The sequence below is a fragment of the Ursus arctos genome, unplaced genomic scaffold (genome assembly GCF_023065955.2).
Source record: "Ursus arctos isolate Adak ecotype North America unplaced genomic scaffold, UrsArc2.0 scaffold_5, whole genome shotgun sequence".
Classification (NCBI taxonomy): Eukaryota; Metazoa; Chordata; class Mammalia; order Carnivora; family Ursidae; genus Ursus; species Ursus arctos.
Genome location: NW_026623067.1, coordinates 55,996,421 through 56,010,053, shown reverse-complemented (window position 1 = coordinate 56,010,053; position 13,633 = coordinate 55,996,421). Strand labels below are relative to the sequence as shown.

General features: G+C 40.5%; 1 protein-coding gene across 1 annotated transcript; it reads right to left on the bottom strand.

Moving 5' to 3' along the window:
* Nucleotides 1-1,700: 1,700 nt before the first annotated feature.
* Nucleotides 1,701-11,978, bottom strand: CCNB1 (cyclin B1). Its single transcript, XM_026498857.4, has 9 exons — nt 11,799-11,978; nt 11,003-11,173; nt 10,755-10,901; nt 8,311-8,493; nt 6,928-7,086; nt 6,266-6,502; nt 5,846-5,986; nt 5,181-5,291; nt 1,701-4,336 (listed from the first exon to the last, which is right to left on the bottom strand). Exons 1-9 carry the CDS (start codon nt 11,817-11,819, stop codon nt 4,229-4,231), a joined length of 1,278 nt encoding a protein of 425 aa, XP_026354642.3. The 5' UTR covers nt 11,820-11,978; the 3' UTR covers nt 1,701-4,228.
* Between the last annotated feature and the right edge of the window lie 1,655 nt (nt 11,979-13,633).

Genomic DNA, 13,633 nt, shown 5'->3' with positions numbered 1-13,633 from the left:
TCACTATGTTGTACACCCGAAACTAATGTAACACTGTATGTTAATTTTATTGGAATTTAAAATATATTTTTTTAAATTGCCAGGAGCCTCTCCCAAGTTTTGATTCTGATTTTCATTTCTAACAAATGCCCAGGTGATGTTCATGATGCTGGATGGGGATGACACTTTGAGAACCACTGTGGTAATGGATTATAACTGATTAAAAAAAAAAATTCCAGAGTAAAACAAAAAGGGAATATGTACATGTGGAGCTATTCTTTAGAGAATGTCCAATAATATAGAAGGGATAATACAGTTGGGTAACTACCATCATGTGACTCCCAGTGAGGTAATGATGCAGGACAACTATTGTATATGGGAAACAAATTAATTTTTATTGGAACCTGGATTGGAAAAAATTTGTAAAACATCTTTGAAGCAATTGAGGAAATTTGAATATGCACCGCATATTACATACAGAGTTGTTAATTGTCTTAACGTGATAAAGATTATGGTTATTTAGGAAAATGAATTCTTAGGAGATGCGTGATGAAATATTTAAGGTGACATTATCTTGAAATCTAAAATTTACTTTGAAATGACTGAAAAAGAAAAATAGATGCATACACATGTATATACGTTCCCGACACACATACTTTTCTTTCTTTACACCTGTAACTTAATATTTGCCTACAAAAGTACCTAGAACTTTGTCCCCTACAGGAAAAAAATCCTTTTTTATATCTTTGGAATATTTAAAGAAGTCATTCAAATACTTATCTACAGAGAAAACATTAAGTTTCCAAAAGGCTTTTTTAAAGACCCCCATTTTCAACAAAATTAAAAATCACCAACTTGAAGATGTTTGACAAAAAACTTAAAAAGAAACCGACTACTTAGAAAATAAGCAGTTAAATAATCTCCAGATCAAGAAGAACCACAAATGAAATTATAACAACCAGAAATAGATATAAAGGAGGGCTTCAGAAACAAGCTATCTCAAAGAAAATGTATAAATGCTTTTATCACCAAAATACATTGAGTATTTAATTTAAACTAGAAAATAACAAAAGAAAAAGATGGTGAGAATAATGTAAAAGCTAAAACTACAAAATAAATGTGGTAGAAATGTAACACCAAAACGGATTCTTTCAAAATACCAGAAAACAACAACAAAAAAACAACCAAAAACAAAAAACAGGGGCGCCTGGGTAGCACAGTCGTTAGGCGTCTGCCTTTGGCTCAGGGCATGATCCCGGCTTTGTAGGATCGAGTCCCACATCGGGCTCCTCCGCTGGGAGCCTGCTTCTTCCTCTCCCACTCCCCCTGCTTGTGTTCCCTCTCTTGCTGGCTATCTCTGTCAAATAAATATAAAATCTTAAAAAAAAAAAAAAAAAAACCCTCCACACAAGCCTGGTTAGAAAATAAAAATATTTAATATCAGGAACAAGAAACAAGATATATCTATATACACAGCTATAATTTTAAAAATCTAGAATAGATTATTTCCTTTTTTTTTTTTAAGATTTTATTTGATAGCAAAGCAGGGGAGGGGCAGAGGGAGAGGGAGAAGCAGGCTCCCAGCTTAACAGGGAGCCTAATATGGGGCTTGATCCCAGGTCCCTGAGATCATGACCTGAGCCGAAGGCAGATGCTTAACCGAGTCACCCAGGCACCCCGAGAATAGATTATTTCCTATTAAGAGAGGGGGTGGATAATTCCTCAAAAACACCACAAACGACAATGGAAAACATACCATTTTAAGCAGATCCAGGCCAAATGATTGTAAATTTAATTAAGCTAGTTTTAAATGAATAAGGATTTCAAAGTATGTGATATAAAAATGAAAACCTCTTTAATCCCTCTTAAAGCTGGTAAAATACAAGAAAAACTAGAAAACCACACCAACAACAAAACTGGGCCAATTTTCCAAATGAGATCTAAATTTTCTAGGAGAAACAAATCTGTGTAACATGAGCAAGAATTCATTCCACTTTAATAAACCTCTAATGTGGAATATTATGCCACATTAATAACCATAATAACATCATAAGCTGAAAATATAAATGAATTTCCACAGCCTTGTCAATTAACAACTCGAAACAGAAACAGAAAAATACCTAAAATATAAAGACTACTTAAAGCCTAACAACAAAAACATTAAACGATAAAAATACTTGAGATGTCTAATCCAAAGACAAGACAGGGATTAGTCTATTATGATTATGTTTGAAATTCTAATACAATAAATTCCATAAACATTGAAAAATAAAATTTTTAGATTTAAGGCCTAGGTTTAAGGTTTTCTATGGCATTAAAAACAAACTGAGTAAAAAAAATTTAGTAAGCTGGATAAGAAAACTACAACTAGAAAATAAAAAGATAGGTGGGAAATCGATCCCATTCTCAATAGTGACAAAAAGCCACAAACTCAGCAATAAGCTTGACAAGAAAAGTGCAGCAATTATATAATTAAAATTCATTATTCATTAGGATTCTTTTTATTGGAGGGCATGCAACAAGTCTTGGAGAAAAATGCTTCTGGATGGGAAGACAGGTCTACTCAAAACCTCAAAGAAGCTTTTCTGTAACTGGACATAACTTTATAAAAGTTATGTTTGAAATTGCCCCCAAATATCTTAAAAGTAGTCTAGCTTCATCTTATTAGATAATGTAATGGTGTTATAGTATTTATCACAGGAAAAAAACAAGTAGAAATAAGTAGATCAGGAAATGATAGATGGGCATTAATGTTTCAATTCTGGTTGACAAGGATAATTTTGATCATGTGGTATGGGCATTAATGGGCACCCATCTGTCAGAGTCCTACTTTATCCCATATACAAAAAGTTTGAGGGACTATAAATATAATGGGTAAATTTTAGAATTTTAGAAGATGTTTATGGTTTGGGGATGGAGTTGACCTTAGGACTGAAAATCCAAAAGCAACTACAGGAAAAAAAAAAGTAGATTCAACAATACAAAAACTTAGCAGTGTCTGCATGCAAAAGAGCATAAACGGTCAAAAGGCAAATGACAAAATGGGTAAACCTTACATATTGAGAAGTAGTCAACAAAAATTTATTCAACTAGCCATCAAACTTATAAATTACAACAGCAAACAAGACTATTTTTTGCCAAATTCACAGGAATTGGAGAATCATACCTTCAGTTCTGGCAAGGACACAGAGAAATCCAGTACTTTTGTATACTGCTGATGACACTGAGAAAGTCATCTGGCAGTACCTGCCAAAACTTAGTACATACATAATCTGGAGAACCCAGTGTACAGAAAGGAAAGCATGTTATTTAATGATAATAAAGACATTTGTCTGTAGGAGCAAAGAGGAAAAGCAATGTGAAGGTCAATAGCAAAATGGTTGAATACACTCTAGTATATCCGTAATATGAAATGCAATGTCCAAACACAGGCAAGGCCTATACATGTTAAAAGGAATTGCTTATCTACAGAATGATCCCATTTCTTAGAAATCCCTATAACAATTTATATGCATGTCTGTTTATAGAAGAGACATCAAAGGATCTATCCCAAACTGTTGGTACCTTCAGATGGATGGGATTGAGCTGTACGAAAGGGGATGAGTAAATTTTTAGATACTTTTGTATGTTTGAGGATCCAATTTTATTTGATCAATAAACAATGAAAGAGTAGGTTTAAAATATAAAGTTCTTATTTTTGCTAGCGAAAAAAATGATACTAGCTAAAGTCGATAATTTAAGAAATAGTGGTAGAATTAAAAACTACTTAGAATTATGGTTATGGCAGCAACCACCAGAAGAAACAGAAACAAAAATGGGGGGAGGGGCGTGGTCCTAAGGGTGAAGTGGCAGACTTCTAAGCAGAGGCTGCATATTCTCCAAGGCGATTGGGCTTACCTGAAGTATGCCCTACAGGAGGGCTTTAACTGCTTTCATGACCACAGTAATCCATATTAAGAAAGCGAAAGCCAAATACATAAAACAAGAACCACGCAAGTAACGATTATATATGTAAGATGGGTCCCAATAAACTGAAAACACTTTTTATACTCCCCATCATACCCTTAACACAACTTTTAGGTTATCCCCAGTAGGAAAATAGCGACATTCAAATGAGTTAAGGTATAAGAAGTAAAAAGGACCACAAACTTTATTAAAAGTAAGTAAAGGTAACATATAATATGTACAGATGGCACATGGTGCCAATGTTATTTGCAGTTATTATAGTACTCCAACTCATGTTTACAAGTCACACCTTTGCCACAGCCTTGGCTAAATCTTGAACTAGTGCAGAATTTAGCTGTGCCAGAGTGCTGATCTTAGCATGCTTAGATGTGGCATACTTGTTCTTGATAGTCTGGAAGAGAAAAGCATGGGAGTTAATGAGGCAAAGAGGAAAACATTATAAGATCCAACGGTACAGATATTCACTTAAAACATCAAATACTTAAAAAATAAGCTATGCATTGGGGTACCTAGGTGGCTCTGTTGGTTAAGCATGTAACTCTTGATCTCAGTTCAGGTTATGATCTCAGGATAGTGAGATCAAGCCCTGTACCAGGATACACACTGGGCGTGGAGCCTGCATAAGATTCTCTCTCCCACATAAAATAGACGAAATCAGAGAAGGAGACAAACTCTAAGAGACTCTGAATTCTAGGAAACAAACTGACGGTTGTTGGAGGGGAGGTGGGTATTAAGAAGGGCACGTGATGTAATGAGCCCTGGGTGTTATATGCAACTGATGAATCACTGAACTCTGAAACTAATAATACAATATATGTTAATTGAATTTAAATAAAGAAACAAAAAACTTTTCTCTCCTTTTTAAATTTTTAAAAAATTTTTTTTAAAAAGATTTTATTTATTTGATAGAGACAGCAAGAAAGGGAACGCAAGCAGGGGGAGCGGGAGAGGGAGAAGCAGGCTTCCCGCCTAGCAGGGAGCCCGATGAGGGGCTCGATCCCAGGACCCCGAGATCATGACCTGAGTGGAAGGCAGACACTTAACAACTGAGCCACCCAGGCACCCCAACTTTTCTCTCCTTCTGTACGCACCTCCTCCCATCTCTCTCTTAAAAAAAAAATTTTTTTTAAAAAGGAAAAATAAGCCATGCATTTGCAGACATGAAATCTTAACTATTTTCACTCTGCACCACCCCCCAATGTCCCCAGCAACATCTTACAGTACCCATGACTTACCATGTGTTTTGTAAGCCCACGATTCACCATGACTATATTCTTAGCCAGGTGTTGCATAACATTTAGAAGGGATTCTTCAGTGTATGAGAGATAATGCTGTAGAGTTGGTGTCTGTGGCAACAAAAGTTAATGTTAGAAATGTTCACCAACAATGGTTTTCGTAACATTTTTGTATGTTAGCCAAGAGTAGAGTAGGGAGAGATTCCATAGGACTGATTATAACTAAAATTTAAGACAGACTTAAAATGCCCTCTTCCCCAGACACTTTTTTCATGCTTCTCTAGGATCCTGTACTTAAATCTATTATACACGTGTGCTCAAATTCTTTGACACCAACATTCTCACACATAGTTTTACTCCTAGGGCCTAGGCTAGGACATGGCACATAGGAGAAATATTGGGTGAATCAATGAGTATGAATGAACTTCTAGCATGTCACTTGATCTGAGTGGCTTCATCTACACAGAAGACAAAATCAGGGAATGAAGTGGGAGTTATCCTATGAACACATAGCAAACACCTCATTTTTAATCATTCTCTCAGCAGACGCTATATTTTTAGAAACCATTAGAATTGTCCTTTAATGTAAAAAGTCCAGTATTCATGCAAACATCACCTACAATTTAAAAGCTTAGGGTAACCTAAGTCTATGGGACAGAGCTTACCCATTCACCATTATCGAGAATTTTCAGTGCTAAGCAAAAAGCTCCTGCTGCAATCTGAGAAGGAGGAAAGTGCACCATATCATAGTCCAACATAGTTAGTTCCATCAGGTATTTGGCCAAAGTATGTTGCTCTACATCAACCTGAAACAAAACCCACAGGTCTCTCAACGTCTGTCAGAGAATTCTGTATTGGCAATAAGCAGTATGCCCGTAACTATAATTACAAATGTTTGTCTATTAACTCTCAAATGCAACTGCCTATGGAAGGCCTTAATGACAATATTAATATACAGTCTGATTGGAAATAAAGAACATCTTTATGTCTTCCTCATGTGGATTTATGTCAGCTGAATTAAATCTGCTTGACTATAGCAGTATTTCATCATGTACCATACTAAAAGTGACCAAAGAGATCTGTACCTCTCCAATCTTAGATGCTCTCCGAAGGAAATGCAGGGGTAGAGGGCGGCCCAGACCAAAATTTAAAGATCTTAGAATCTTCATTTCCATCTGTCTGATTTGGTGCTTAGTGTAAGTGTTGTCAGTCACAAAGGCAAAGTCACCAATTTCTGGAGGGTACATTTCTTCATATTTGCTTGCAATAAACATGGCAGTGACACCAACCAGCTGCAGCATCTTCTTGGGCACACAGTTGTTCTGCAATGGGAATTTCAACGTGATGAACAACTAATACGTACTTGAAAAAGGAGACAACAGAGCTATGACGGGGACATGGGAAAAACACTCTCACAGCTAAAGCTTAAGTTAATGACACTACTCCAAGACAGATGTTAGCTGAAAAAGTCTGTTTCTTTTTTTCGTTTGTTTTAAGATTTTATTTATTTGAGAGAAGAAAGAGAAAGCACGAGCAGGGGGGAGGGTTAGAGGGAGAAGGAGAAGCAGACTGCCCACTGAGCAGGGAGCCGATGCGGGGCTTGATCCCAAAACCCTGAGATCATGACCTGAGCCAAAGGCAGATGCCTTATAGACTGAGCCACCCAGGTGCCCCTGAAAAAGTCTGTTTCTTATGACTCTGCTAGCACCCTGGAAGCGAGAACCCTCAATTACTGAATTATGCTCACCTGCATGAACCGATCAATAATGGAAACAGTCATGTACATGGTCTCCTGCAGTAACCTGAATTTCATTTGAACCTGTACTAGCCAGTCAATAAGGATGGCTCTCATGTTTCCAGTGACTTCACGACCCAGTAGGTATTTTGGTCTGACTGCTTGCTCTTCCTGCAAAAGAATGCTGATTATCCTTTAGAAGCAAGACTCCATGTGACATTTCTGTCCACAAGTATTAGTCACCACAGAATAGTAACGGAGAGTTCAGAATCTCTAACAGACTTCAACTTAATAACTCATACAGTCACTACATATAGCTCTGTCTGAGAAAGAAAGCAAACATTCAATAGGACAGTTTGACAGGTTTTTCATTATGCACAGATCTCATTATGTTTAACCTACCATCACTGCTACTGGCCCACACTCTGTACCTACCTCATCCCAGACAAATGCCATCATCTCAGATCTTTTCACTTAAGACTCTAAACCCAGAACCTAAGCTGTATGAAGTAGAGAAAACTAGCAGCAGCCACTTTCCAGATCATTTGGAACCTGTGTGCTACCCACTCTCCTGTTCTAGGATTTAAACCCCCAAAATACCATAGAGAAAAAGAACGAACCATCAAGGACCAGCACATACGCTTGCTAAACCCACTCGGCCAAAGCTATAATTTTATTAAAAAGAAGGGAGAAAAAACCTGAAGTGGAAGGCTAGTCCTGGCAAGGGAGTTCCTCTAGGACAATCCTATAGAAAATGGATGCCCAAAGAAGATCCCGAAAGAAGAGAATGCTTTATTAACAAACAATTGGGCAAATTTGGTAGTGTACAGCTTATTAGCAGAAAGAACGCTTCCTTGTTTTGGGGGGGGGGGAAGGACAAATGCCACTAAATAGAAAGTTTCAGAAGTGATATGAAATGAAAGAAAACCAAAACCTTTTTTTTGAGTGTACTCCTCTTGGACACAAAGACCAATCTCCCTGGTATCACATGCACGTCAGCCACAATGACCCCAAATGCCTTGTGCTGCTGGTGGTTATAATTTTACAGCATATTCTCCATTACCATCTATCTCCTGCCTCCAAGCCTCAAACTCAGAGTCTGGGACTTACCAACTCCTAACTGTGATGGACAACCTATGGACATTCGTTAGAGTTATGGTATCATCACTGTCACTTTGAACTTTACCTGTTCAAAATGGCAACTGCAGATGTCCTTGGTTTGGTTAGTGACTTTTGACCTTCAGTACTCCGTGAATGAGAATTTGAAAGTGCAATCTACTGCTAACAAATACTGCTCACATCCTGCTTGAATTATTGTAAACTGTCAATGGAAAATGTCTTTAATAAAGCTAAATGCAGTTTAAAAAAAGCAAAGATTCTAAAAGGTATACAGACCTCAAGTTGTCTCAGATAAGCATAAATATCTTTCACATATTCACTACAAAGGTTTGGATCAGCTCCATCTTCTGCATCCACATCATTCACTGCAAGAATTACATCAGAGAATGCCTGACACAGATATTCTTCTGCAGGGGCACATCCAGATGTTTCCATTGGGCTTGGAGAGGGAGTATCAACCTTGAAACAGAAAGACCTTTTGAAATAATAGCAACGAGGAGCATACAATCTGGGAATGAAGGGCCAATAATTGGTACTAACTCAATAAACCAGCTGCTAAATAGACATATAATTCATAATTCATTTCCTTAAAGGAAAAGTATCTTCTTTTCAAATTTATTCAATTTCTCCTTAGGACATGATTAATACAAAAAGTGAAAAGCCAAAACAGACTGAGCAGATTTTAAGTTAGCAGAATCTAAGCACCAATGGGTAAAACACAGAAAATGCAAACAAAATCACATTCTAGACTTTCCTCCAAAGGAAATGAGTAAACAATCTGTTTATCAAGTCATGTGAAGTCAATCCAAACGAATGACAGTCTTTAGTCTTTATATCAAACCATAGACTGCTTCTCACTGCCCCAGAAAACACAAGTTCTGTCCTGACTACTAAGGATTAACAAAGTTCGTTATTATTATTTTTAAAGATATTTTTATTTGTCAGAGAGAGAGAGAAAGAGAGCACAGGCAGGGGTAGCGGCAGGCAGAGGGAGAAGCAGGCTTCCCGCTGAGCAAGGAGCCCGACGTCGGGCTCGATCCCAGGACCCCGGGATCATTACTGAGCTGAAAGCATACACTTAACCACCCAGGCATCCCTAGTTCATTATTATTATTAGCCATTTCCTTCAAGCTCCAGTTATCCCTTTGTTCAAACATTTATTGGCATTTTCTTCTAGTCAAGCTCTGTGCTAGACACTGCCTTTATAGTGTCCTCAAAGGGCTTCGAATTTAGAAGAGAGAAGTAAATGAAATGAGACTGATGCTATGAACAAGGGTATGGGTAAGTTAGGCAAAGTTTCAGGAGTTGATACTTGAGCTGCTTTGAAGGATGAAAGTTTACTATCTAGGGGCGCCTGGGTGGCTTAGTCGTTAAGCGTCTGCCTTTGGCTCAGGGCGTGATCCCAGCGTTCTGGGATCGAGCCCCACATCAGGCTCCTCTACTAGGAGCCTGATTCTTCCTCTCCCACTCCCCCTGCTTGTGTTCCCTCTCTCGCTGGCTGTCTCTCTCTGTCAAATAAATAAATAAAATCTTAAAAAAAAAAAAAAAAAGAAAGAAAGAAAAGGTTACTATCTAAAAGAACAAGAGAGTAGGAAAGGCCTTTTCTTAGTAGGAAGGAGAGCAAAGTCAAGAATTAGTATGGGACTTTCAAGGAAAACTCATGTAGTTCAGTATGGCCAATTAAGAGATGGTGCATGCTCCAGGTTTCATGTGTTCTGTCCAGAATGTCAATACTTAAGCAATAGCCTCAAATCTCCTACCCTTAGGTAGAAGGAGCTGGGCCGAATGACTTTACAGATCATTTTCTCAACTGGTTTTAACTCTTATTTGTTTCTTAATTTAAAGATGTAATTGTCTTCCTTAAGTGATTAATGAAGTGGGCATCATCCTATCTAGCAAGTAGAGATGCTCCTTAACTACGTTTTACTCTATTTTTTTTAAGACCTTATTTATTTATTTGAGAGAAAGAGCAAGAGTGAGAGAGCACACACAGAGGGAGAGCAGCAGAGGGAAAGGAGCAGGCTCCTCGCTGAGCAGGGAGCGAGACTCAGGACTCAATCCCAGGACCCTGAGATCATGACCTGAGCTGAAGGCAGGTCATTTAAAACTTAGAGCTTCATTAAATGCAGTTCATTTTAATTTCAGCAAAGGAGCCCCTTCTAGGCGCCCTGTTTCTCCTTCACAGAAGTGGATACATTTACATAACTGATATTTAATAAGTTCTTAGTTTTAGTTTTTGAGGCTGTTAACTCATCTACTCTCTGAAAAGCTACATTTTCTTTCTGCTTTACACCGTTATCTATTCCAATGTTACAGGCTTATTAATTATTCAGTGGCCACACTAGGGAGTAAAAGGATTCAAGATAATCTGTTTCAGTCAATAAATTCTGTAACAAAATGATGAAGAGCCCAGGTTCTGAAGCCTGGGTTTACATCCACAGGTGCTACTGATTAGATGTGTGACTCTAGAAAAATTACTTAATACTTCACTAAGCCATTAGAGAAGTATAAAAGGTAGAGGTAATAACACAGGTAAGAGAGTCCATGTGAGGATTATGCCAGTTAAAAGCACTTAAAAGTGCGGAGCGGAGACTACCTCCTGCTAAGTACTCTATAAATGTTACTAGTATCACTACTTGTTCAAGTGCTATTCCATGTATTATAAAATGAGGGAAAGAAACATCCAAGGGACTGGATGGAGAAAGGCACAGTAAGTTTACCAAAATAGGCTCAGGCGAAAGTTTTTCTTCTTTCACGGGCTCAGGTTCTGGCTCTGGTTCTGGCTCAGGCACAGGCTCGGGTGCCTTTTCCAGAGGTTTAGGTATTTTTTTGGCAAGAACTTTTCCAGGAACCAAAGGTTTTGCTTCCTGTGGATGAAAAGGACGAAAATGAGAGGTTTCTGCGTCGGGGGTCACAGCTGTAGGGTGCACTCTTATAGACAGAGCAGTTGGGTGAGGAAGGTAGTTACCTTTTTCTGAGGCAGTTTGGCCTGTGGTTGTTCGCTGACTTTGTTACCAATGTCCCCGAGAGCTGTTCTTGGCCTCAGCCCGGGCTTGGAGGCCGTGGCAGTGGCCAGAGGCACGCGCTTCGCGCCTGCCATACTGATCTTCGCCTTATTCTCCACATTGACTTTTGTGTTCTGAAGGAAACAAGACCACTTTGAGAGCCGGCCCACCCAGGTTAGAGTCAGTCCAGGGTCAGTGAAAGTGGGGCAAGAGAGAGGCTCTCCGAAGAAAAGCCGGCTGTAAAAAATGGGTTCCCAAGGGACACCGGGGTTCCAGGATCTACGCTTCGGCTGTGACAAGTCCATTTCTTCCCAGAACCTCTTCACTCACCTATCGAGGGCCTGCCCGTTTCGTCCCCGGCGCCTCTGAACTATTCCTAATTTACATTTGAAAGGAAATCGGAAAAGCCTCCAAGGGCAGGCACCTTCTCTCCGGGAAGGGGGTTCCGCACTTGGTGCGAGCGCACTCAGGCGCCCTCCACCCCACTGTAAAAGAGGTTTCCTGTCGACCCTCCACCGCCCTCCCCCCTCGCGCCAAACATTCATCCAAGGACGGCCCGGTTCTCTTCCTTTCTCCGTCGGGCCCCCAAACGCCCCCACCGTGCCAGAGGCCCACCGATTCCCGCCCCCCCCCATCTTCCTCCCCACATCGCTGCCCTAGTCCACGGGGGTGGGGGGGGCCTCCGGCAGGGGACAGAGGACGAGAGGACACGCAGCGAGCGAGGAAGGCCGCGTTTGTTCACCGTCCGCAGCAGCTCACCCTGGTGACCCGGAGCGCCATGGCTTCCTCTTCACCAGGCAGCAGCTCAGTGCGGAGAAGCGGAGCACGGGAGCCACCAACGAGCCGGGGACCTGGACCCACCGCAGATCAACAGCCGTTCCTCCGTTCCTCCGTTCCTCCGCAGCACGCCGGGAAGAGCCGGGCCCGGCCTCAGGTTTAAACCCCGCACTGCTCCCTTCTTATTGGTCTGTTCGTGGCACTCGCTCCCTTCCCATTGGCTGCTGCCCGTTCCTCCGAGAATGCGTTTCCTGGGCGACCCCGCGGAGACTTTCGAGAGCGGGCGGGGCCAGCCCTTGGCTCTGCGGCAGCTGTGCTGCCACCTGCAGAGGCGAGCCGGCGGTGCGCGGCCCACCTGCGGGGGAGAGCTTGTGCGCCGCGGGAGCTAGCCTGGGGGACGGCGGGTGTCCCAACGAAGAGTGACAGTGCAGCAGCCTGAGTTTGGGAACCTGAGAAGCAGTTATGGCTCTAGCCCCGCTTATTGTTACACACTTTCCTCTTTGCTGTGGCATGTAGCAGGAAAGGCTTGAATATACATTCTTTCATTTGATTATTCCCGCAGCCCTCTGGGTGAAGGAACCGAAGCTCAGAGAGGCTTTGAGTGACTTTCCCAGAGTCACAAATGAGTAACATGGGAAATAAACTTCGGTTATTTTTTGGATCCCTGATGTTTCCACTAATTGTCTCTTAAGAATATTCTCTCCTGGGGCGCCTAGGTGGCGCAGTCGTTAAGCGTCTGCCTTCTGCTCAGGGCGTGATCCCGGCGTTATGGGATCGAGCCCCACATCAGGCTCTTCTGCTGGGAGCCTGCTTCTTCCTCTCCCACTCCCCCTGCTTGTGTTCCCTCTCTTGCTGGCTGTCTCTCTCTCTTCAAATAAATAAAAATAAAATCTTTAAAAAAAAAAAAAAAGAATACTGTCTCCTTCTTAATCCGCCAGAGTACTTTAATCGAATTGCTTCCCAAAGCCAATCTTTTATTTTAGCTTTTTATTTGAAAATAATTTCAAACTTAGGGAAATTGCAAACAAAAATATTACAAGGAACACATGTATACCTTTTGCCCAGATTCAAGTATCCTTAACATATTACCTTATTTGCTTTATCATTTACTTCTCTCTTTCTGTAAATAGATCTATGTCTAACTGTATGTAAAAATTTTCTTCCTGAAACATTGGAGGGTAAGTTATATATATTTATGGCCCTTGATCCCTTAATTCTTTGGTGCATATTTCCTAAGAAAAAGGTCTATTCCCCTACATAACTGCAATAGTTATTAACTTCTTAAGTTTACATTATTACAATATTTCATGCAGTCTAGTTTCTATTCCAGTTTTGTCAGTTGATCTAATAAGGTTCCTTATAGTATTTTCCCTCCTTCAGGACGGGATGCAGTCTAGGACCAGATGTTACGTTTAGCTTTCTTTAATCTGGAATAGTTCCCACAGCTTTTCCTACAATGCGTAGGATAGCTCCCACCCTCCCAAGTACACACAACTAGTTATCCAGCCCAAAATGTCAATAATCTGGATGTGCCAAACTTGAGAAATCTTGCCAACTATGTACATACCTATAAATTTGTTTCTATTCAGTATCCTAGTTTTTGACCCTTAATTAGCATTTCACAGATCACCTCCTTTCTTTATGATACTTAAAAACTTGGGGCGCCTGGGTGGCCCAGTTGGTGAAGCATCTGCCTTTGGCTCGGGTCATGATCCCAGGACCCGCGTTAGGCTCTCTGCTCAGTGGTGAGCCTGCTTTTCCCTCTCCCACTGCTGCTCCCCCTGCTTGTTCTCACTCTCTGTCAAATAAATACATTA

Excerpts from the sequence above, each read along its gene's own strand:
- CCNB1 (XM_026498857.4), bottom strand. The coding sequence starts at position 11,819 with ATGGCGCTCCGGGTCACCAGG. Across the intron at positions 5,292-5,845 it reads TTCTCGATAATGGTGAATGG|ACACCAACTCTACAGCATTA; the intron begins GTAAGCTCTGTC and ends TTGTTGCCACAG. Across the intron at positions 4,337-5,180 it reads GTGGGCTTACAAAACACATG|ACTATCAAGAACAAGTATGC; the intron begins GTAAGTCATGGG and ends TTTCTCTTCCAG.